The 23,077-nt window shown below is 28.7% G+C and overlaps 1 protein-coding gene across 1 annotated transcript in view; it reads right to left on the bottom strand.

The window, feature by feature from the left end:
* The window catches only part of LOC123302466, a 284,195-nt gene that overhangs the window by 149,356 nt on the left and 111,762 nt on the right, over positions 1-23,077 (bottom strand). Inside the window, exon 8 of the mRNA XM_044885379.1 lies at positions 2,268-2,507. Within this exon, the coding sequence (XP_044741314.1) occupies positions 2,268-2,507 (240 nt within the window). The remainder of the gene's footprint in view (positions 1-2,267; positions 2,508-23,077) is intronic.

Genomic DNA, 23,077 nt, shown 5'->3' with positions numbered 1-23,077 from the left:
AATTTGTGAGACAATAATATTAAATTTTCAATGTAAGTCTTAAATGCAATCCATACAATTATATATGCATCCATACAATTCTATAATTAAAGTAGTGTATCGCTAGCATGGAAACATCTCCAAAAAAACTCACGCACGGTGCGAATAAACAAAATTTAAACCTTGAAATCAAACATTGTTGTCATGCTCATACATCCTTAAGTAGAACAAAATACCATAAATATTTATCAAGAATAAATTATAGGTTCTGTCAAAACAACCAAAAAATGCAGTAGTACCAACTACCAAAACACTAATTACCGTGTCAAATAATAATGATTTAAAAATAAAAAAAAGGTTAATTGTAGAGTAGAGTAGGCGCTGAAGAGCCATTGCCGCTTGTTCAGTTACTGATTGCCGTGTTCTCAACGCATTTAATATTTCATGTGTCAATTGTTTTTTGATGCAATCGTTCAGTCAAGTAACCACAGCAGTCATGATTTTTATATAATCATTTGGTAGCATAATTTTTTTTATTTTTTATTTTGGTAGCACACGATCTAAATAAAGTAGGTCTACAACATTCATCAAAATGTTAACTACCAAAATGTTTAAATTAATTTTTAAATTACTTAAGATCTGACCTACAGATATTTCATACTTCGGGTGATTTGAAAATTCTTTCTGTCTGGAACAGGCATGGGCGAGTTATTTTAAGTAGAAATCAACATTGGTATTACTTTATTGTGTGCCATAAACTTTACTGTGTGTCTCTTTATCCAAGTCCGCATTGTTCATAGAGGATGAACCGAGATGGATATGTGACTCTTCTACCTATCTCAGTTTCTCTAATAGTTTCTCTGTCTTAATCGTATTTTTGGTTGTCACTGGTAAGGTTATCACTGTCTTACTCGTATTTAAGTTACAGAAGTTCGAGGGACTTCTGTAAGTCCCGTTTACCCATGCCTGATCTATAATAATTATTTTCCAGAGGAATACCAAAGGGCCGATTAAGAGCGCTTTAACTTAATTAACGTTGCTTCTAAATCAAATTTTCCTTATTAATCAAAAAGTTTCTTGTGATCAATTTTTTGAAGTTATTTTCCAGAACGTTTTTCTGAGCTAGAAGTTTATTTGATTCTAATTCCAAACAATTTTTGTTCACAAAGTGAAAAATTAATCAATCGCAAATTTGCTAGTTTTTGGAAGCTGATACGCCATATGACGGTTCCATATTTTAAATGCCGTAGCATCAGGTGGCGCTTTGTTCTCGTATAAAAATTATAATGCAAATGAAATTTGTAATTAATCTTAAAATATCAATCTCATTTTTGGGATACAACTAGCCTATTATGTCGCCAAATTTTCATAAACCTAAAAAAATTCCCGAAATTTCCCTTAAAAAATTTATAAAGCACATCGCATACCTATATGAAAAGGAAAGCCTTATATTGTGTTAACTTCAGAGGCGTAGCTAAGTAATGAAAGACCCTGGTAATCAAAATAACTGAAAGAAAACAGGTTTCGAACACACAAACTTCGAACAGGAGTCAAAACTTGTTGGGACTTCCCCTGTATTCTTTCAAATGAGTTGCCATGATTAAAGTCGTGTTGCAACCTATTTTATTTACATTCAGAAGAAAAATTTGTAACTAGTTCAATACGAGTTTTGCAGGTCAGAGTCGAAGAACTCGCTAGGCTTGAAAGCCCCGATTCACGGCACCATCCTGCCCTTCGGTAGCTACGCCACTGAATAATTTATTGTTAAAATAAAAAAACTTATGCAAGCATTGTATATAAAATTATTTAAACAATAACTCCGTTAGTTATTATTTTCACTTTGTGGACGAAAATTTTTCTGAATTTAGAATGGAATCAAAATTTAAAAGCTCCACAAAAACGTTCTCAAAAATTATTTACGTTTTTTACGGAATTTCAATTTTTGAAACAAGGCTGATTTTTGATTTCAGAAGGCTGAGTGTATATCTTCATGCACTACATATTATTTTTCGACTTTATTACTGCTCCCTATTACTGCTGAGAGACTGAACGCACTTTCTTTATGACAATTGTCACCAGTCCATCATAAATTAAATTTTTTTATCGAATTGATTCCGAAAACCCAAGATTCAGTATGTACCGAAACTGATAGGTTGCGCTTCAACCAACTGAATCACTTGAGTCGACAAAATAAGTACTCCTCTGGGCGGTTTATTTTTATATCAGAAAGAAATTTTACGTCCACAATAGTTTCGAAGAAAAAAAAAAAAAATTATGTCGGTACTAACCTGATTTAAGAATCGCTTATGTAAACTTTCGATATGACATTGCCATTCCAATGATCTAAGATATAGTAGATGCCATCTCCGTTCCAATCCCACAACTGCTCGTCGTAAATTTGAACGATTTCGTGTCGATTTTTTCTTATTTTCAGAAGATGAACGTGCATCAGATGACACACTTTTATTGCATAATTTTAATATTGAGCTCACTATTTTACGGTGACTCTCAATGTCTTTCTGCAACACCTGAAACAAAGAGTAAAAAATTATTAGAAATTGTTTGTTTTAAGAATGTAAGAGCGCCAGAGCAATTTTGGATAAATAGCCTAATTTTCAGGAGAGTGAAACGAGCCTCTACTAGGTTAAAATGTAACATTTTGGTCTAAACTTGTCTTGGCGCTCGTACTACCTTAAGTTAGAAGGTCCTTAAAAAGGCATACAGTTTTTATCATATGTATGTTAAATTTTGTAATGCTTGGAAATTTTAATTGATTATTTCTTTAATATTTATTTATTTCAAAATATGTTAATTTCTCACGATAATTTAAAAAAAAATATATATTAATAAGTGAGTAAAACTGGAGAAAGCTGCGAGCAATTTTTTAAAATAAATATCAAAGAACGATTCAAGTCTGACGAGATGGTTCGTTCGGCTTTTTATTATTGACAAATCTATTTCTCCACCTTTTTTTTCAATCTCAAGTTGAAGAAAAATAAAAAACTTCAACATATGGCGGTTGTTTACATCGAGTTAAAAAATGATCGATAGATTTATGATTTAAAATATAAAAATATGTATTTTATATTTATTACCAAGTGGATACAAAAAATTGTACCCCATTAGATAATTTAAGTATCAAATTGAAAGAATCTATTCAACTTCTTCCAAAGAATGGGACTGAATACATGGTTTGTAGTCAAGTAATGAGCTATTTTTGGATTTACAATACCACATAACTACAAAAATGTATAATATATTGTGTGCAAGTGCTGCTTATAAATTTGATAATATAGGTATCTCTCTTCAATCATCAATACTCTAACTATAGTCGTCTCTGTTCATGATGGATCTTCGATGAACTCATTATTAAATTAAAACTTTGTTTTTCTATCATCGACAACCTTTTATTTTTATGGTATTATTATAAACTAAAAGATTGTCAAAATATTTTAGATAGTTTTTTATCACACTCTCTACGTTTTTTGATATAGAAATATCCAATTGAAAAGGATAACCATATGATTCATCATTTTTTCAAACAACTTTGAACGATAAAATAATAATAAAAAGCCTGATGATCAAGGAATTTTTTGTGATATTTGGAAACTTTCTTAATGAAAAAATGTATTTATAAAGTTTTATTGAAATCCCTAGTTTTATTCAATCCTTTCATATCTCCTTAAATAGCTGGACAAGCGCGGCGCCCTGAAAAACCTGGACAATTCGATAATAAATGATAGCCCAATAAGTTGAAATGTATAAAATACTTATTATTCGAATACACGTGTAGTTAGTTACCAGAAGAGTTTAATTAAAGTGTTAGTATCAACCACACGAGATTTAAAACCGTTTGGCAAGGTATTTGAAAAAAAATAGTTTACACCAGGCATGGGCGAGTTATTTTAAGTCAAAGTCACCGTTGTTATAACTTTATTGTGTGCCATAAACTTTATTGTGTGTCTCTTTATCCAAGTCCGCAATGCTCATAGAGGAGGAAGCGAGACGGGTATACAACTCGTCTACCTATCTCAGTTTCTCTAATAGTAATGAGATAGGCAGGAAAAAAAATGCTGTCTCTCTGTCTTACTCGTATTTTAGTTACAAAAGGCTGAGTGGTTTACACGAGTATTTTTATGATATACACTGTAATAAATAAAAATATATTAAAAATGATAATCAGAAAACAATATTTAATATTTCAAAAAGTTATATATATATAATAATATAAAATCTATATAATATTAATAAATTTATTTTAATGTTTCGCCTCATTGATTACATATTAATTTTATGTCAAATAGGAACTAACCGATTAAAATCAAATGATTAATGAAATTAATCACGAATTTCATATTCTTTAAATAAAAATATTAAAATATTTCTTTTATTATAGTATAAATACTAATAAAAGTTTATACATTTATTAATAATAATATTATAATAATAATTGTAAATCGGCATTAAAGTATTTATCTCCTTTCTCCTTTCCTCGATTCATCATGCATGGATATATATGTGATTACAGATGAAAGAAAATAGCTATTAAATTCATATCAATTTCAATTAATCAATAGGTACTTAATGACGATCGTGGAATTGTAAAATAATTGCCAAGAACGGTAATAAGTTTAGTTTACTTAAATCAATACTTTAAGGATGTTCCCTCGCCAGTAATAGAAAAAAATAAATTAGTAGATAATGATCCAAATTTTTAGTATGTTGTAGTTAACGATACATATTATTAAATCAAAAAAAAATTTGGGTATCTTATCGATCAATTAAGAGAGTAATTAATTAATTAAAAATACACTAAATAACATAGCATGATATGGGGATGATAATGTTATTTAGTGTATTTTTAATTAATTAATTACTCTCTTAATTGATCGATAAGATACCCAAATTTTTTGATTTAATAATATGTATCGTTAACTACAACATACTAAAAATTTAGATCATTTTCTACTAATTTATTTTTTTCTATTACTGGTGAGGGATCCTCCTTAAGCAAAGCAAATAAAAGACATTTGATAAATTAAATTCTCAAAGAAGCAATTTTTATGCCATGCATATATGTAATATACAAGGTATACTAAGTTTAGTCCCAAGTTTGTAACGCTTAAAAATATTAATGCTACGAAAAAAATTTTGGTATATGTGTTCATAGAATCACCTAATTCCGTCCGTCCGTCTGTCAATTCGATAACTCAAAAACGTAAAAAGATATCAAGCTGAAATTTTTACAGCGTACTCAGAACGTAAAAAGTGAGGTCGAGTTCGAAAATGAGCAACATAACACAATTGGGTAAACAGTGATGTTTACGAAAAAATGTTTCAAACAAATGTTGGTTATTTTTTTATAAGGAATATTTTTTACATTTAAACTTTTGTTTAAAAGATGGGTCGTACGGACCCAAGATCCAATTGACCTATGTTGCTCATTTACAAACTCGACCTCACTTTTATGGCCTAAGTACGCTGTAAAAATTTGAGCTTAGTATCGTTTTTCGTTTTTGAGTTATCGTGTTGACAGACAGACGGACAGACTACCGGAAATGGACTAATAAGGTGATTTTTTGAACACTTATACCAAAATTTTTTTCGTAACATCAATATTTTTAAGCGTTACAAACTTGGGACTAAACTTAATATACTCTATATATTTCATATATACATGGTATAAAAACTGTGTTATCTTCTAATTTATTGTGATTTTTACTATGACCTAATTCTACAGGGGGGGGGGAAGGTAATTCAGGGCACTTTACCGGGAAATCATATTATTGTGTTTGAAAAAAGATTTTACACGTAGTTGAGTTTAGAACACATCCTAAGTTGATTTATGATCGTTCTATCATTCTTAATGGAATACATTTTCAATATTTTTAACCTTGTATGAAAATCAATAAATATAATATATTGATTATATTGATTTGTTTCAGTGATGACTGCGCGAACGATGTGTTTGATATTTTTTTTTATCAATATTTAAATAATATGTTAACTAATCTGTAATCAAACTTGCGCTGTTTGTTTTATCTATGAACGGCTAATACGTAGGTTTATGCACGTATGCATTGTATAAATTTCCAATATGTTTGTGTACATATTTTCTTTATATATCGGAAAAACTTATTTTCATAATTTATTTAAAAATATCATCGGTTTAATGGCAATACTTTCGAAAACGAGGTTAGGTTAGGTTATATTGGCTGTCCACGCTGATAATTTCATTTATTAGGTTCTCAATTTCAGAGGCTGAATGCACCACCTCCTTCATGCATATACCATGCACTACACCAGCCCATCACAACTAGTAAATTAATTTTGTTGCGACGGCGGGAATCGAACCCGCTACCCTATGCATACCGCAGACGGAATTGGCTACACCTTAACCAACTGTGCTAATAGTTCGTGTCCACAGACAGACGGACGGACGGACGGACAACCGGAAATGGACTAATTAGATGGTTCTGTGAACACCTATAGCAAAATTTTATGGTAGCATCAATATTTTTAAGCGTTACAAACTTGGGACTAAACTTAATGTACTATGTATATTTCATATATATATGGTATAAAAACGTTAAACGATTAGAAATTTTTCACAAAATCCATGTCAGCCCCATATATACATGCCAAACTAATGAAATAAGTTTCCTAGGTGGTCTAAATTAAAGAGTTGGCCTATTGAACCTTTTAATTATTTTAGTTAAACATGTAATACATAAATGAATGATTTGATCTGATCACGGTATTTAAGGATAGTCGATCGTCTTTGTATTAAAATAAATTTAATATCTACACTGCATCGGATTACTTACTGATAAAGGTGTGTACTATTAAAAAACGTCTGAGCAAGAAGGTCGTTAACACGTGATGTGCTTGCTGTTTGTTTCAATATCTTTAAGGTTCAACCCTTTCACTAAACAAAACAAATGGTTTTTGAATAAAAAACTTACATATGAATAATTTTTAAATTAAAATTTTTGAATAAATGTAAATATGACTTATAGGTCATGGGATATTTTAAATATAGGGTTTCCAACAAGATGTCTTGCACTGTAAAATATCATTCCAAGAAAATACCTTGAACAACTTAGGAGATATGCAAGGATTGAATAATACTAGGGATTTCAATAAAACTTTATAAATACAGTTTTTGCTTAACAAAGTTTGCAAAAATCACAAAAAATTCCTAGGTTATCGGGCTTTTTATTATTTTTGTATCGTTCAAAGTTGGCTGAAAAAAAAATTGAATCATATAGGTTATCCTTTTCAATTGGATATTTCTATATCAAAAAAATCTAGAGAGTGTGATAAAAAACTATCTAAAATATTTAGACAATTTTGTAGTTTATAATAATGCCATAAAAATATAGCTTTGCCGATGATATCAAAACAAAATTTTAATTTAATTATGAGTTCATCGAAGATCCATCATTTAATGAACAGAAACGGCTATAGTAAGAGTATTGAAGATTCAAGAGCGATATCTATATTATCAAATTTATAAGCATCACTTGCACACAATATATTATATATTTTCGTAGTTTCGTGGTATTGTAAAGCTAAAAATAACCCATTGCTTGACTATTTGATTTATATGTATGTACCGTGCAATAGACCAAACCTTTTATACAATACTGTAGGGAAACAAACATCTGAATATCTGTAAATATATTTAGTAATTCTGTGAAAAAGTTTCGAAAACCGAAAAAAAGTATCATGAACCCTGCGTAAACTCGATGAAAAACCACTATCGATGACTTCGAGATTAGCATCAATAAATCTTAGATTAGAAGATAGTAATCTAATTCCTATACGGTAAAATGTTTGGTGTTTACTACAAGGCTGGTATGGTATAGAGACAGATACATCCACCAGAAGTATTGTGATATCGAAAACCAGTATGGGCGTCAGGTTCATACTGGTGACTCGTCCGCCATAACTATTGCTAATGTTACTATTCCTTCAATTGTCAACTGCACCAATGGAGTCTAACTGCAAATGGATGATTTAAACGAAAATTAGAGTCTCCAGTGCCAACCGGTAAGCAGTTTCAGTTTACCAAGCGGGATCGCGATAAGTCAGTGTTATTTAGATTCTATTTTGTAAAGGATATTCGATTTTTTTCATCGATGTTTGGAAGTGTATGGAGGGACTGGTGACTCGTCCGCCATAACTATTGCTAATGTTACTATTCCTTCAATTGTCAAATGCACCAATGGAGTCTAACTGCAAATGGATGACTTAAAAAAAAATTAGAGTCTCGAGTGCCAACCGGTAAGCAGTTTCAGTTTACCAAGCGGGATCGCGATAGGTCAGTGTTATTTAGATTCTATTTTGTAAAGTATAATCTATTTTGTAAAGGATATTCGATTTTTTTTCATCGATGTTTGGAAGTGTATGGAGAGACACTTTGTACATGACATTGGAAATTTAAAAACAACCGTTTTAAAAATGGTAAAAAAACAAAACAACTTGCACATAAATAGGCATATCTGTGCTGTGTAGATTGTAGTGTAGAGTATGGTTGGGTAGCCTATAGCCACAAACAGAGCATACTTCTGTTTTGTATTTATATCATCGGACAATAAATTGTTAGTTTATAATAAATCTAGTCAGATTGTAAGCCAACAACAGATTGCGACCAAACAATAAGGCTTACTATCTAACGTTTTTATACCATGTATGTATGAAATATACATAGTATATTAAGTTTAGTCCCAAGTTTGTAACGCTTAAAAATAATGATACTAGGAATTTAGTTTTATGATGCTTAGTCCATTTCCGGTTGTCCGTCCGTCCGTCCGTCTGTGGACAAGATAACTCAAAAACGAAAAAAGATATCGAGCTGAAATTTTTACAGCGTACTCAGGACGTAAAAAGTGAGGTCAAGTTCGTAAATGAGCATCATAGGTCAATTGGGTCTTGGGTCAGTAGGACCCCTCTTGTAAACCGTTAGAGATAGAACAAAAGTTTAAATGTAAAAAATGTTCCTTATCAAAAATTAAACAACTTTTGTTTGAAACATTTTTTCGTAAACATCACTGTTTACCCGTGAGAGCGCCAATTAGGCGGAAATTTTATAATATGTACTATACTTGATTATCAGTTATGTATGTGTCACATGTTTGTATGTGTAATGTGATAAAGAAATCAACACTGACTATGCATGGTATTTCAACAATTAACTCAGTCAATTGTTTGTTTTCACTTGTTTATTTATTAATTTGCAATTATCTCATATATAATTATGTGGGGTTTTCTTTCGCTAAGGAATCACTTTCGACTTATAAACTATCAGCGAGCCGGAAATTGATAAAACTAAATAAAGCTGGAGAGCTGAGTGGCTTTTTTGAGTACATACTTGAGGCACATTGCAAATATTTCAGTTCATAACTTGCGAATTTGTGGATGGTAAAATCGACAACCTGTCTTTCAGATTGGAGGGCGTTAGTGAGCCATGAAATTTTTCCTAGGCACTTTGAAACTTACACCATTTTAAAGTCTAGTATTCAATCATACGAGTTATCATCGCCTGGCATGATTTGATAGGGGCCTTAAATAGCCTGGCAGGTGATATTTTAACGAACGGATAATACTTACGTTAACCCCACAGGCATTATAACGTATGTGAGCCGCTTATGTCACTGCCTTTTTATATAAAACGTTCAAGATTTTATAAGGTAAGCCTCTTCAATTCGATTGGTCTATAATTTTATAGTAATCTAAGTTTCGTCAATCAAACATAAATTTCGTAAGGTTTCAATGTGACGACGTCAAGTTTTTTCACCGATTTACTCTCTGTATTTATTTTTTTTAGTGGTGCTATTAAAGATGTATGAGCATGACAACAATGTTTGATTTAAAGGCTCAAAATTTGTTTGTAGGTAGTCTTTTACTCAAAGAATATGTGGTTAAAATTTTATTTTTATTTTTCTTCTACATTCATAAAGATATACTAAAATTCATCATCAAAGTTGAAAATAAGTTAAAAATAATTTCAACCCTAAATCTACCCTGCTCTTACATCCCTTATATGGACGGTGACACTTAGTTTTTTTCTTTTCTAATTCATTGCTAATATGTTTACTTTCTATTAAAAAGTTTTTTTTTTAATTTGTTTTCATTCATTCCAAATGAAAATCATCAAAAACTTCCAAAATATGTCGTTTTTTGAGATTCCTCCATAAGAGCCAATGTATTTTATATCGATTTTTAATGACTTTTTTCTTAAAAATTTGCACGGATACCTAAGCTGAAATTTTAACCACATATTCTTTGAGTAAAAGACCTACAAAAAAATTTTGAGCCTTTAAATCAAACATTGTTGTCATGCTCATACATCCTTAAAATATCTCGTTAGTTTACAATCTAACTAGCTTTATTATAAATTAACGATGATCTTAAATAATCCGATAATATCAAAGTAACATAAGCAACATACTTGAAGAATTCATGTAATATCGGAGTACATGAGAAGTGATGCAGTGAGGAGTCAATCAATCAATGTAAAACCATAGCAGCCACAGCCACAAACAGCCATAACTATCAACCTAACAAATAACTTGTTCATTTTGAGTGAAATCTGGTGCATTATATTACAATCTTATTAGAGAGTTTAATTAATTAAAATAAAATTCTTTTAAAGGTTGTTCGATAACTTAGATTCTATGTTAATCAATCAAAGTAATCAAGTCTTTAACTGTTTTTTGTTGTTTTTTTTTTTTTTTGGTGATAAATAAGTTTGAATGACTTGTTCACACGATATTGTACAACATCGACTCACGTACACTCCTAAAAACAAGATGTTTTTATGTTTGTAATTTGGTTGTTCAACTGATTGGAAAAATTTTCACGATTTTTTGTCTGTTGTCTTATCTTTATATATTATAAATGCAAAAGTAAGCATGTTTGTTTGTTACGCTTAATAAGAGATATCAAGCTGAAATTTTAATAGCGTGCTCAGTACGTAAAAAGTGATGAGCAACATAGGTAGATGAGCAACATAGGTCAATTGGGTCTTAGGTCCGTAGAAATCTTCTTGTAAATAGGTATTGTATATATTTTTAATTTATACGTTACATAAATTATGTATGTGTTTGTTTGTTTACAGCATGTACTATATCCACTGAGAAAGTGACAAGAAATATACACTTACTCCTTTGTGTGTAAGAGTGGCTATCGGTCTTAAGTTACATGGCGTAAAAAAACAAACGATTGCGTGATCAAGATTGTCTTTACATGATATTTCAACAATTAACTCAGTCAATTGTTTGTTTTCACTTGTAATTCCATTCTTTCACAATCATTGTAATAAATTCGTATATATACAATCGTTAAAATATAACAAAACTAGAGTGATACCCACCCGCTTCGCTGGGTTTAAAAGTAAGGATTGATAAAGATTGCTCACGCTTATCCCCTTTCTATAACTCTCGAAATAATGGTAAGGATTGTTTTACACAGGTAAAATATATGTATGGTTTTCTATTTTTTTTAAATGTATTATAGTCGTAATTATTCGTCGAGTATATCAGAAAAGATGGCCGTGAAATATTTTATATTGACTATTTTTACAGAAATCTGTAATAAATCTGTAATTTATGGTAATGTCAAACTAAATTAATTTAAAAAAAAAATTTTTTTTATTGATATATCTTTATAAATTATATCTCATGTGTAATTCTGAAGCATGAGTTATATTGCTGTAGAGTTTCATTAAAAACAATTCGCTAGTTTTAGCGTGAAAGCGTAACAAACAAACAAACAAACAAACATGCTTACTTTCGCATTTATAATATATATATCAGATATACAGGGTATAAAAAGGGTATTCTATTTTCGATGTTATTTTTAAATGTTCCGCCATATTTTGCATAATATGAGTATATTTTAGTAGTCGAATAACCTTAAAACATATCTTAATTATACAAATATATAAGTAATTATGGCTATTTTTGTTGAAACAATATTTTTATTTTCCATTATGTAAGCAACTCGTTATTTCTAAATCATATTCACAAAGTCTATCGAACAAACGTCTATCTGTCTGGAAAGAGGAGAAAAAAATCTTATATATAAGTAAAAGTTTTCTGATAATTTTATTCATATCAAAGTGAAATCGTAGGAATATATGAATTATATGTCCAAGTCCAAATAAGGATTTTAAACTATTTTGGAAAAATTTGTATACGAATGCGAAACATATATATTTTTATACAAAATAAACTTTCAGTTGGAGTTAAGAGCATAAATGGCCGAGCAGTCTAAGGCGTTTGTCTTGATCTGTTTGTCCATTTAGACTTAGGTTGCAGGTTCGAATCCAGGCAGCGGCAGTGTGATCAATTTATAATTAATGGGAGTGCAGAATTGATCACATTGTCGACGCTTGGATACGAACGAAGTAACCGACTCCACCCACATCAAAATGTAATTGTAAATATGTTTGTAATTAAATAAAGATTAACAAATAATGATGTGGGTGGCCTCTGTTATAGGCATATATGTCAGAGAAATGGAGGTTAAACCCCATTATTAATATTATTATTATTAATAAACTTTCAGTTGGAAAATGTCTTTTAATCATACGATCTTTAATCACGTTTTGGCGTAATAGCTTTGAAAAGAGACTGAACTAGTGAAAAAAAATTAACTGAGTTAATTGTTGAAATACCATGCTTAGACAGTGTTGACTACTCTATCACATTACACATACATACATGTCATATATATATAACTGATATCCTCATATACTACACTACATACAATACAATTTACGCCTTTTATAACGTAATTTGTTTTTTTACTAATAATCTAATGCTTTCTTGCAAAAAAATAATAAAAATATAAAAAGTAGGGATTTGATATCCCTTCTTAAGTTGAATATTATTAAATGATAGATACTAATATCTACTGATTATCATTGGCTGCTGGTTATCGAATGATATTCAGTGAATGAACAAATGTATCAATTTTTGTCATACCTATAGCGCCCAAATTAGGGCTCAGATCCAAAATTGGTAAATAACTTTTTCCATCGTCTTTATGAGCTTATTCTGTATGCCCACGATCTACAGTCAATAACAGAACACCGTGTATACTACATATATACAGGGTGTAAAAATTCAATGTAGGAAAATTTAAAAGGGAGGAAGGAATTAAAAATAATTACATACAATTAAAGGAAATTTAAATTTCGCGCGTTAAATATTCTTTAACTTTGTAAATCATAACCTCTACGTAATTACAAATAAATTTATTGTTTAATACACTAGCTAATTAAAAACAGTTTGATACGTGATTTTTTTTTATTTACTGAGTAAGACTTATATTAAACTAACGGTAGTACACGAACAGACTCGAAAATTTAAGTTAATATTTGTTTTCTTACACCTTTACTCTCGTGATGAGAGAAATTATCATAAATTCTCAAGGACTTGAAGAAAAAAATTTGAAAAAACTGTAGACAGTTTGAAAAAGTCTGAAAATTCACAACTAGAAAATAAATAAAATTATATGGCGATCTCGTCTAACATTGACTCATATTTATGGAATCGGCGACTATTTTTAATATAATTGAAAAAACATCATATGGAAAGAATTACATAATTGAAACAGATAAGATTTTATGCAAAGAATTGACGTGAATCAAACCGTATTTTAATCGTGTTAGAAGAATTCAATTTTCTGTGAAAATAATAAATTAATTAAAAATATTTAATATATTAATAATAATAAATTTTATTTTTATCTCTCTTAAAATGTAAAGAGTTTATTTATTTCCAAACTGATAAAATTTTAATTGATTCTATTTAAGTATGATAGGGGTTTTCCATTATTAGTGTCCGAACTTATTTTTAAACTTAAAGTTGTTAAAATTATTGTTATTTTTGGAGTCGGTGTCAGCCAAGCTAATGTAGCAAACTGTTCTGTCAGAGTTGTTTCCTTGGTTGACACCGACTCCAAAAATACCAATAATTTTAACTACATTATATTAACGTTATTTTTTTACTTTTTAGTGCATATTAATTTGTTTAGGAAAAGTTTTTCTTTCGAAGTCGGTTTTCTTTTTGTTAAAAGGTTTTTTTATTTTGCGATTTTAAGTGAATTCACTAACTAATTTGTTACCAAAAAAAGAATCATCGAAATCGGTTGGATTGATATTGAGTTATTCGTCCTCTTGCCATGCATACTTAATGGAAATTTAAGACTTCTATGGTTTTCTCATGGATGCCGTTATCAGAACTAGACCAAAATGGGACCACACTGGAAGCACCAGCTTTCAAACAGATAAAGAATCATCAAAATCGGTTCACCCAGTCAAAAGTTCTGAGGTAACAAATATAAAAAAAAAAAGTACAGTCGAATTGATAACCTCCTCTGTTTTTGTTTGAAGTCGGTTAATAAGAATAAAATTTTTCGATATTTAATTAATCGGGCAACCTCCTCATGAGTTGATTTACACTTGGTCCAACATCATATAAAAAATCAATCCTTTTATCCAAATTTTTTTTTACAGTTCAAACTTTGGACACTCTTAAAAGAAAACCCATTACTTTTAAATAAAATAGCGTTAATTAAATAGCTAATGAGGCTTAAGTAATTCGATAAAAATGTACTTAACGTTTAACGAAGCATACAGCCGGCGGGGCTCGGGTGGCAGAGGCAACTACCGACTACTACACTTACTCCATTTGAAATAATAAGGCACTTATTAAGTTACTAAGTACATTAACAATATAGACCTGTTTCTTTTTTTTTTTAATATTGTGATTATCTCATTAACGTCAATTATATTCAAAAATCACTTCCTTTTCAAAAACAATTGTACACTTTATGGGCCTTTGTCTGTGCAGTGCTCTTTGAATACAATGTTCAATTAATAGTTTTCGTTCAAACAAGTGAAACGTGGGATCATTTTTTTTCCTACGGATAGAGATCAATTTATCGTAGATTATTTTTAGGGAGAAGGAATCTGGATAAATTTCTTTTCCATTTTTATACCATTTGTTTTTATGAAATATATCAAGCTATACTAAGTTTAGTCCCACCTTTTTCGGTATCACAACGGACCATATGGTCAATGTGTGTCTCACCCCAGGACAGCCACTCTAACCTAACCTAACCTAAGTTTGGTACCAAGTTTGTAACGCTTAAAAATATTGATACTACAAACAGAATTTTGGTACAGGCGTTCATAAAATTATTTAATATTAGTCCATCCCGGTTGTCCGTCATGTCTGTGTGTCTATCTGTCCGTCTGTGAACACGAAGTGAGGTTAAGTTCGTAAATGAACAACATAGGTCAATTGGACGTTAGGTCCGTAGGACCCCTCTTGTAAATCGTTAGGGATTGAACAAAAGTTTAAAAGTAAAAAATGTTCCTTACAAAAAAATAAACAACTTTTGTTTGAAACAATTTTTCGTAATTAAAATTCAACCGTTAACTCAGTCTATTATTTGTTTTCACTTGTCTAAAGTTATAAAGTAAAAGCTTGAGGCGCTTAATATCAAGGATGAATCGAAAAGTAATTAGGCATGTGGAGTAGATGTGTCGTTCCGATTCATTTTTGATATTTTAAATCAGGGTTCGAAAATATCCGATATTTATAATAAATATCAAAATATCGAATATTTTTGATATATATCCGATATATATCAAAATTTTGATATTTAAAAAAAACTAAAATGTTTTATTTATTAAGGTAATTAAAATCAGACAAATGAAAGCAAAACATAAAATATTCGGCTAGATCTGGCAAAATCAACTAAAAATCATAAAATTTTATAAATAAAACTCGAACACATAAAACAATTTTATAAATTCTATTCAGTCAATGGTCATACCTACACTTAAGTAACAAAACAATAATTATTACAAATAATAACTTTAGAGTATAATCAGTCTATTACCTAATTATCAAATCAGTCGTCAGTCATTCGTAATAAACTGTTAATAATTATCAAATAAAAAAATGTCGTATTCATAATTGTGCTTGATAAGACTTCAACGAAGAAAAAGGTAGATCATCTTCCGATTCTGAATCTTACTTAAACTTACTCTTGCGTTACGAACTTTTTCTGACACGACACGATTAGAACTTAGTATTAGTATGTTTTAACTCTACTAAAATGCCATCAAAATTTGGGAAGTAGAAATACAGTAAAAAACGTCAAAAATTACTAAATAATATTAAATATTTTTAATCATTTTTGTATTGATATATATCATAAAAATTCACGTTATATATATCGGATATATATCCTCGAACCCTGTTTTAATTTAACCGCCTCAGGCTTTTACAAATAGTCATGTATGAATGACTCATAGCAATAATTATTTTCTACTTTTTAGTACAATAAAAGCTTGTCCCTTAAAAAGTATTTTTTATTAAAATTTTTATAATTTTTCACTATACAAATATGTATTTTGCTTGGAGTAGTGTGTAATACTTCAATGACATCATATTTTTCAAATATGTACATAGTTACGAAATTAACTAATTTTCAGATTGTAATTTTTTTGTAATAATAACACTTTGTCTTACACAAAAGTAAAAACAATTTTTTTTTCTAGTTTAATAACACAAAAAAAAAAATTAACTTGAAGGTTTCTATGTACAAATCTAACATATCCGGTTAATTTAACAAAAATATATTAACAAAAATAACAAAAGAGTTAATTTTTGAAGGTAATCTGAAGGTTAATTATGAATCATATGTACCTATCTCTACACAGTACTTAGTAAATAATAATTGAAAATTGTCCGTTATAGGTTAACCACAATTAGGGTAATTTCTTCTATTACACAAAAATTACACATTTATTTCAAAGTAAAAAAAAAAAATAATTACTTTTGTACAACGGATCATTATTTGTTTGAGGGGAGGGGAGAATATGGCATGTTTTTTAAGATCATTTTTTGTGTTACGATCAAAAATTACTCTAAAATCTAATTTTTAACCGACTTCAAACAAAAACGCAGAAGGTTATCAATTCGAATGTTTTTTTTTTTTTTTATGTTTGTTACCTCAGAACTTTCGACTGGGTGAACCGATTTTTATGATTCTTTATCTCTTCGAAAGGTAGTGCTTCCCGTGTGGCCCCATTTCATTTTGGTCGAGTTCTGATAACGGCGTCCATGAGAAAATCATAAAAGTCTTAAATTTGCATTAAGTATGCAAAACAAGAGGACGAATAACTCAATATCACGCCAACCGATTTCGATGATTCTTTTTTTAGTGATAAATTTAGTTAGTGCACTTCAGATTCACTAAAAATCACAAAATAAAAACAACAAAAAGAAAACCGACTTCAAAAGATAAATTTTTCCAAAATAAATTAATATGCACTAAAAAGTAAAAAATAACGATAATATAATGTAGTTAAAATTATTGTTATTTTTGGAGTCGGTGTCAGCCAAGGAAACAACTCTGACAGAACAATTTGCTATTATCTTGGCTGACACCGACTCCAAAAATAACAATAATTTTAACCAGCGGAAACTATATATTAAGGAAGTGAAAATTTTTAGATAAGCAAAATATAAATCCTTGGAAGTAAAATTTCAAAAATAATTTTTGCTTAGAATACAAAAAAAATATTATTATTATGAAACTGATTTATTTCTTGATTGGAAAAGTGTAATAAATTATAAAATTCTCTGTTTACAAGTTAACAAACAAATTATTTACACGTGAAAACGGTTATATTTTACGTTTGTGTTTTTATTCAGAAAAGTTGAGATAACATATTACTTACTGTACATAATACTGAGATATCGTGTGTATACATATACATATATATTCAATACATAAACACAAAGTCACCCAATTGTTTTCACTTGTTTTTATTAAATAATTATACACGATTATGGTTTACACGAAATAAATATACACTAAAAGAAGCCGATATGAGGTTGTCTCAACCTCAACGCTAGAGCAAATATGGCGAATAGGGTCACGAATGTGATTCAACTACCATACGGGGTTGAGTTGTTAAGTTGACACAAGCGCATGAGTTGTTTGTATGAAAGTAATGTACTGTCTAACAAATTTCAAATATTGTTGTTTTGAAATGCAAAAAAAGATTTAAACAATCTTTTTTTAATTGGTTTTACCACTGATAATTATAATAACAAAATAGTAATGTGATTGACACAACCGCAAGAGCAGACCGGGACAGCTTAAATTATGTTTCAATTTTTGAAATAGAAATTAGGTTTATTAAATAAAAAAATTCCTTCCAATAGGACTTGAACCATCGACCTATTGATTAATATCGACTTTAAGATAACTATAGACATATGTTTAATATTATAAAAATGATCAATAAGTCTATTTCAAACTTACTGTAAATTAGTAAGCAATCCTATATTTAAAGCAAACGCATAGAAATTTTCTTTTAATTCATCGATTCACTTTATTTACACGATTTTATATTTCAACTAAGTACAATTTTATTTTCCATGAATAAGATGCATGCCCTTAAACTAAAATCAATCATAGAAGTAATGATTTTGTTTATTTAACTTCAGTGATTTTGTATCAATGAATTCATATTTATAATTCAATTCCATTCTATTGTAAATACAAATATTTAGCTGTACTTATACCAATCATTTGGAAATTGTTTGAAAGTATTTTTACTTTATTTCAATATGAAACTTCGGAAGGAGTTTGTCATTATTTTAATTGGACAACCAACTTGTTTTCCGTATTCCAGATTACATTATACGCTATCAAAAACCTGTAGCGTGTAACTACCTGACACGCTAGCGTACAAATAGATTTGTCGATAAAAATAATTGATCTACATTTTGAACAGAAGAATAAACACGAGTTGTAATTCCAGTTAATTTTGTGATTAATATTAATAATAAATAAAATATAAATAAAAAAAAAAGCCTTATTACAAATACTAGTTTTTTATTCTTCGACCATCACAACTCACAACATCTTAGCATCACAGTTTTATGAATAAATTAATTTCAATATATATATATAAAATAAAAACTGTTTGTTTTATTATTATAAATAATAATAAATTGTTTCAAGTTTATTGCACTAATTAACAATATTTTTATATTTTTTAATTAATTTATTAAGTACAATTTAATTTATATATATTTATGTGCAACCATATTTGTGTATGAATTATAATCTTGATGTAGAATAGTAAAAAAATTGAGTCATCGCGCTTTTAATTTTTAACCCATCCTAAACCTACAGTATTGTAAAAAAGTTTTGGTTTATTACACGGTACATACATATAAACCAAATACATGCTTTGTAGTCAAGTGATGAGTTATTTTTGGCTTTACAATATCACGCAACTACAAAAAAATATAATATATTGTGTGCTTATAAATTTGATAATATAGATATCGCTCTTCAATCACCAATACTCTAACTATTGTCGTTTCTGTTCATCAAATGATGGATCTTCGATGAACTCAAAATTAAATTAAAATTTTGTTTTGGTATCATCGGCAAAGCTATATTTTTATGGTGTTATTATAAACTACAAGATTTTTTGATATAGAAATATTCAATTGAAAATGACAACCTATATGATTCATCATTTTTTCAGTCAACTTTGAACGATAAAATAATAATAAAAAGCCCGATGATCAAGGAATTTTTAGTGATTTTTTGAAACTTTGTTAATCAAAAAATGTAATAAGAATAAAGTTTTATTGAAATCCCTAGTATTATTCAATCCTTGCATATCTCCTTAATAAGAAAAAATCACTAATTTAAAAAAATTGGAACTTTAACGTTGTCATAGACATAAATAATGAAATTTTAATGAAAACTTAACATTAACGAAAAGTATTACCATGCTAAGGCATTGTACCATCGAAAACGTCAGTTTTGTTTCCATTCATGGTACACGTAAATAGTCGTAATTTATTAAAATGATGTATTAATATATTTTGATAAAACCGTAAATAAGAGGTTGATATTGTTGTAAAGACTTTTAGTTTTTTACTATTTGTCATTTGTCAGTATTTCTTTCAGGAGCTCTTTAAAATGCAGCAGAGTTCTTTCTAACAAAACAGATCAACTTCGGAAATATGTCTTAAACATGACTATACTTGGAAACAAATAGAGATGTATTTTATATTTAAAGTGATAATTTTTTATCTAATTGAAAACATATGCGGGCAAAGCAGACACTTGAATTTATTTTTTGATAACATTTATTATTACAAAAAAAAATATTATATAACTTAATCAAAGTCCCCAATTCCTTCATAAAAAATTAACAAATTGTTCTTAAAAAGAAGGGTGGTTTTTTGTGTTATTTTAAAATGAAGATTTAGTAATATTTATCTAAATTATCTTTAAAATTCTCCATGGTTGAAACGAATCTGTTTACATCCCGCTGTTTGATATACAAGGCTATTATAAGTTTAGTTCGAAATTTTTAAGGTCGATCGTATATTAAACTGCAATTTTTTAATTATTAAAAATAATAAATATAATCTTTTTTTTTTTCGATTTTAACGTTATATAAGAAATTAAATTTGTAAAAGTAGAAGTTTGTAAATGGTATGGTAAATTTCAAATTAAAATTATTGAGAAAAATAGCGATCAATGAAACTTGTGAAAATAAGAAACGAAATTGAATAAATAAAAATTTTTTAAGGCGATATGCAAGGATTGAAAAATACAAGGGATTTTAATAAAACTTTATAAATACATTTTTTGATTAACAAAGTTTCCAAAAATCACAAAAAATTCCTAGGTTATCGGGCTTTTTATTATTATTGTATCGTTCAAAGTTGGCTGAAAAAAAAGTTGAATCATATAGGTTGTCCTTTTCAATTGGATATTTCTATATCAAAAAATCTAAAGAGTGTGATAAAAAACTATCTAAAATATTTAGACAATCTTATAGTTTATAATAATACCATAAAAATAAAAGGTTGTCAATGATATAAAAACAAAATTTTAATTTAATTAGGAGTTCATCGAAGATCCATCATTTGATGAACAGTGACGACTATAGTTAGAGTATTGATGATTGAGGGGAAATATCTATATTATCAAATTTATAAACAGCATTTACACACAATATATTGTATATTTTTGTAATTTCGTGGTATTGTAAAGCTAAAAATAACACTTTATTTGAACTACAAAGCATGTATATTTGGTATATGTGTATGTACCGTGCAATAAACCAAAACTTTTTTACAATACTGTAGGAAAACAATTGCCTTAATGTTCAATGTAAACCATATATTTAAACCATAGATTTACATTCATACAATTATATTAATAAAGTAGTGTATCCTTATCATGGAAACGTCTGAAATACAACTCATGCACGGTGTAAATAAACTGCCTTAATGTACGATCAACCTTAATGATTTGAACAATTAGTCGTAGGACTAAATATTTAATTCTAAATATAAATTTAGAATATGATATATGTTTTCAAAAAGAGAAAAAGATGTATTATTTTATGTTAAAGAGCAATTGATTTTTAATAAACTGGTTCTAATAAGGGCCCTTTGTATCATATATATAATTATATTGGTCGGTCCACGTTCTGATTAAACGAAACGTGAATGGCTGGTACGTTTTTAAAATATTGAATGAAACTATCAAAAAATTAAGTAGGTTAATTAAAGCCATAATTTACCATAATTTAAATGTAAGACCTTCAATTCATTCTTTTTTTAAATTTTATAAATAAAATCAATCCAACATTTTTTTTGTTCATATTCAACAGTAGGCTTCATCATGTACAGAATGTTACATGACAAATAGTGCACAAAATTATTATATATGAAAAAAGTCATTACCAATTTAATGATTTGTGTGGGTTATTTTGGGATTGGATTGTTCAGTTGATCCTTAAAAATGGATTAGAATGATTAACACTTTTTTCCAGGTTAAAATTTTGTTTAGGTAAACTGAAAATTTCTTAATATCAACCGAATATTGGTCTCAACCTCATCGCGAGATCAAATATGGCGAATGGTGCCACGAATGTGATACAGCTACCGTACTGGGTTGAGTGGTGAAGTTGACACAAACGCATGAATTGTTAGTATGAAAGTAATATACTGTCTAACAAATTTCTAATATTATTGTTTTGCAATGCAACATAGTTTTAAATAATTTTTTTTGGATTGGTTCTACCACCTATAAATATTATAACAAAATACTTATGTGATTGTCACAACTACATGAGCAGGGAAAACAATAAAAGGTTTATACATGCTAATAGGTTAATAAAAAAAATTAAATTTCTTCGAGTCGAATTTGACTCAGCGACAAATGCATTATTGATTTTAGTGTCCTGAGTCTACAGCTTAACAAACTGCGCTACAGATGCTTGTTATACATACACCAAAAAATAAGGTTTATTATAAAAATGATCAAAAAGTTTATTTCAAATTCTCTGTAAATTAATAACAACAATCTCCATGTAGTTGACACAACCGCACATTAAATAGGCGTGACAAGTATGTGTTCATAGTAACCAAATCCTATATTTAAAGCAAAAGCAAAGAAATTTTCTTTTAATTCATCGGTACGCTTTATTTACACGATTATATATTCGAACTAAGTACAATTTGATTTTCCATCAATAAAATGCATGACTTTAAACTAAAATCAATCTCTTTCATAGGAATAATGTTTTTGTTTATTTAACTTCAGTGATTTTGTATCAATGAATTCATATTTTAATTTCAACCTCATTTTATTATGAATACAAATATTTAGCTGTACTTGTTCCAATCATTAGGAAATTGTTGAAAAGTATTTTTACTTTATTTCAATATGAAACTGCCAACTTCGGTATGAGGTTGTCGTTATTTTAATTTTTTTCAGTATTAGTATACTTACACCGTTAATCCATTGGGCTTCTCAATTTGACCACAAAACAGGCCAATATAATTCAGATTTATTTATACTAATATTGTTTAATAATAATTGTGACAGTATTTTCTAAAACACGCTGTAATTATTAAGCCTTAATTAAATATTGAATATTGTGAACTGATATGACGTGTTTATCAATTATTTTGCTGTCATATTTGAGTTACCAAATATTATTAAAATT

Source organism: Chrysoperla carnea, chromosome X, assembly GCF_905475395.1.
Source record: "Chrysoperla carnea chromosome X, inChrCarn1.1, whole genome shotgun sequence".
Taxonomy (NCBI): domain Eukaryota; kingdom Metazoa; phylum Arthropoda; class Insecta; order Neuroptera; family Chrysopidae; genus Chrysoperla; species Chrysoperla carnea.
The sequence above is the reverse complement of the archived record's forward strand: the minus strand, read 5'-3'. Positions and strand labels throughout refer to the sequence as shown.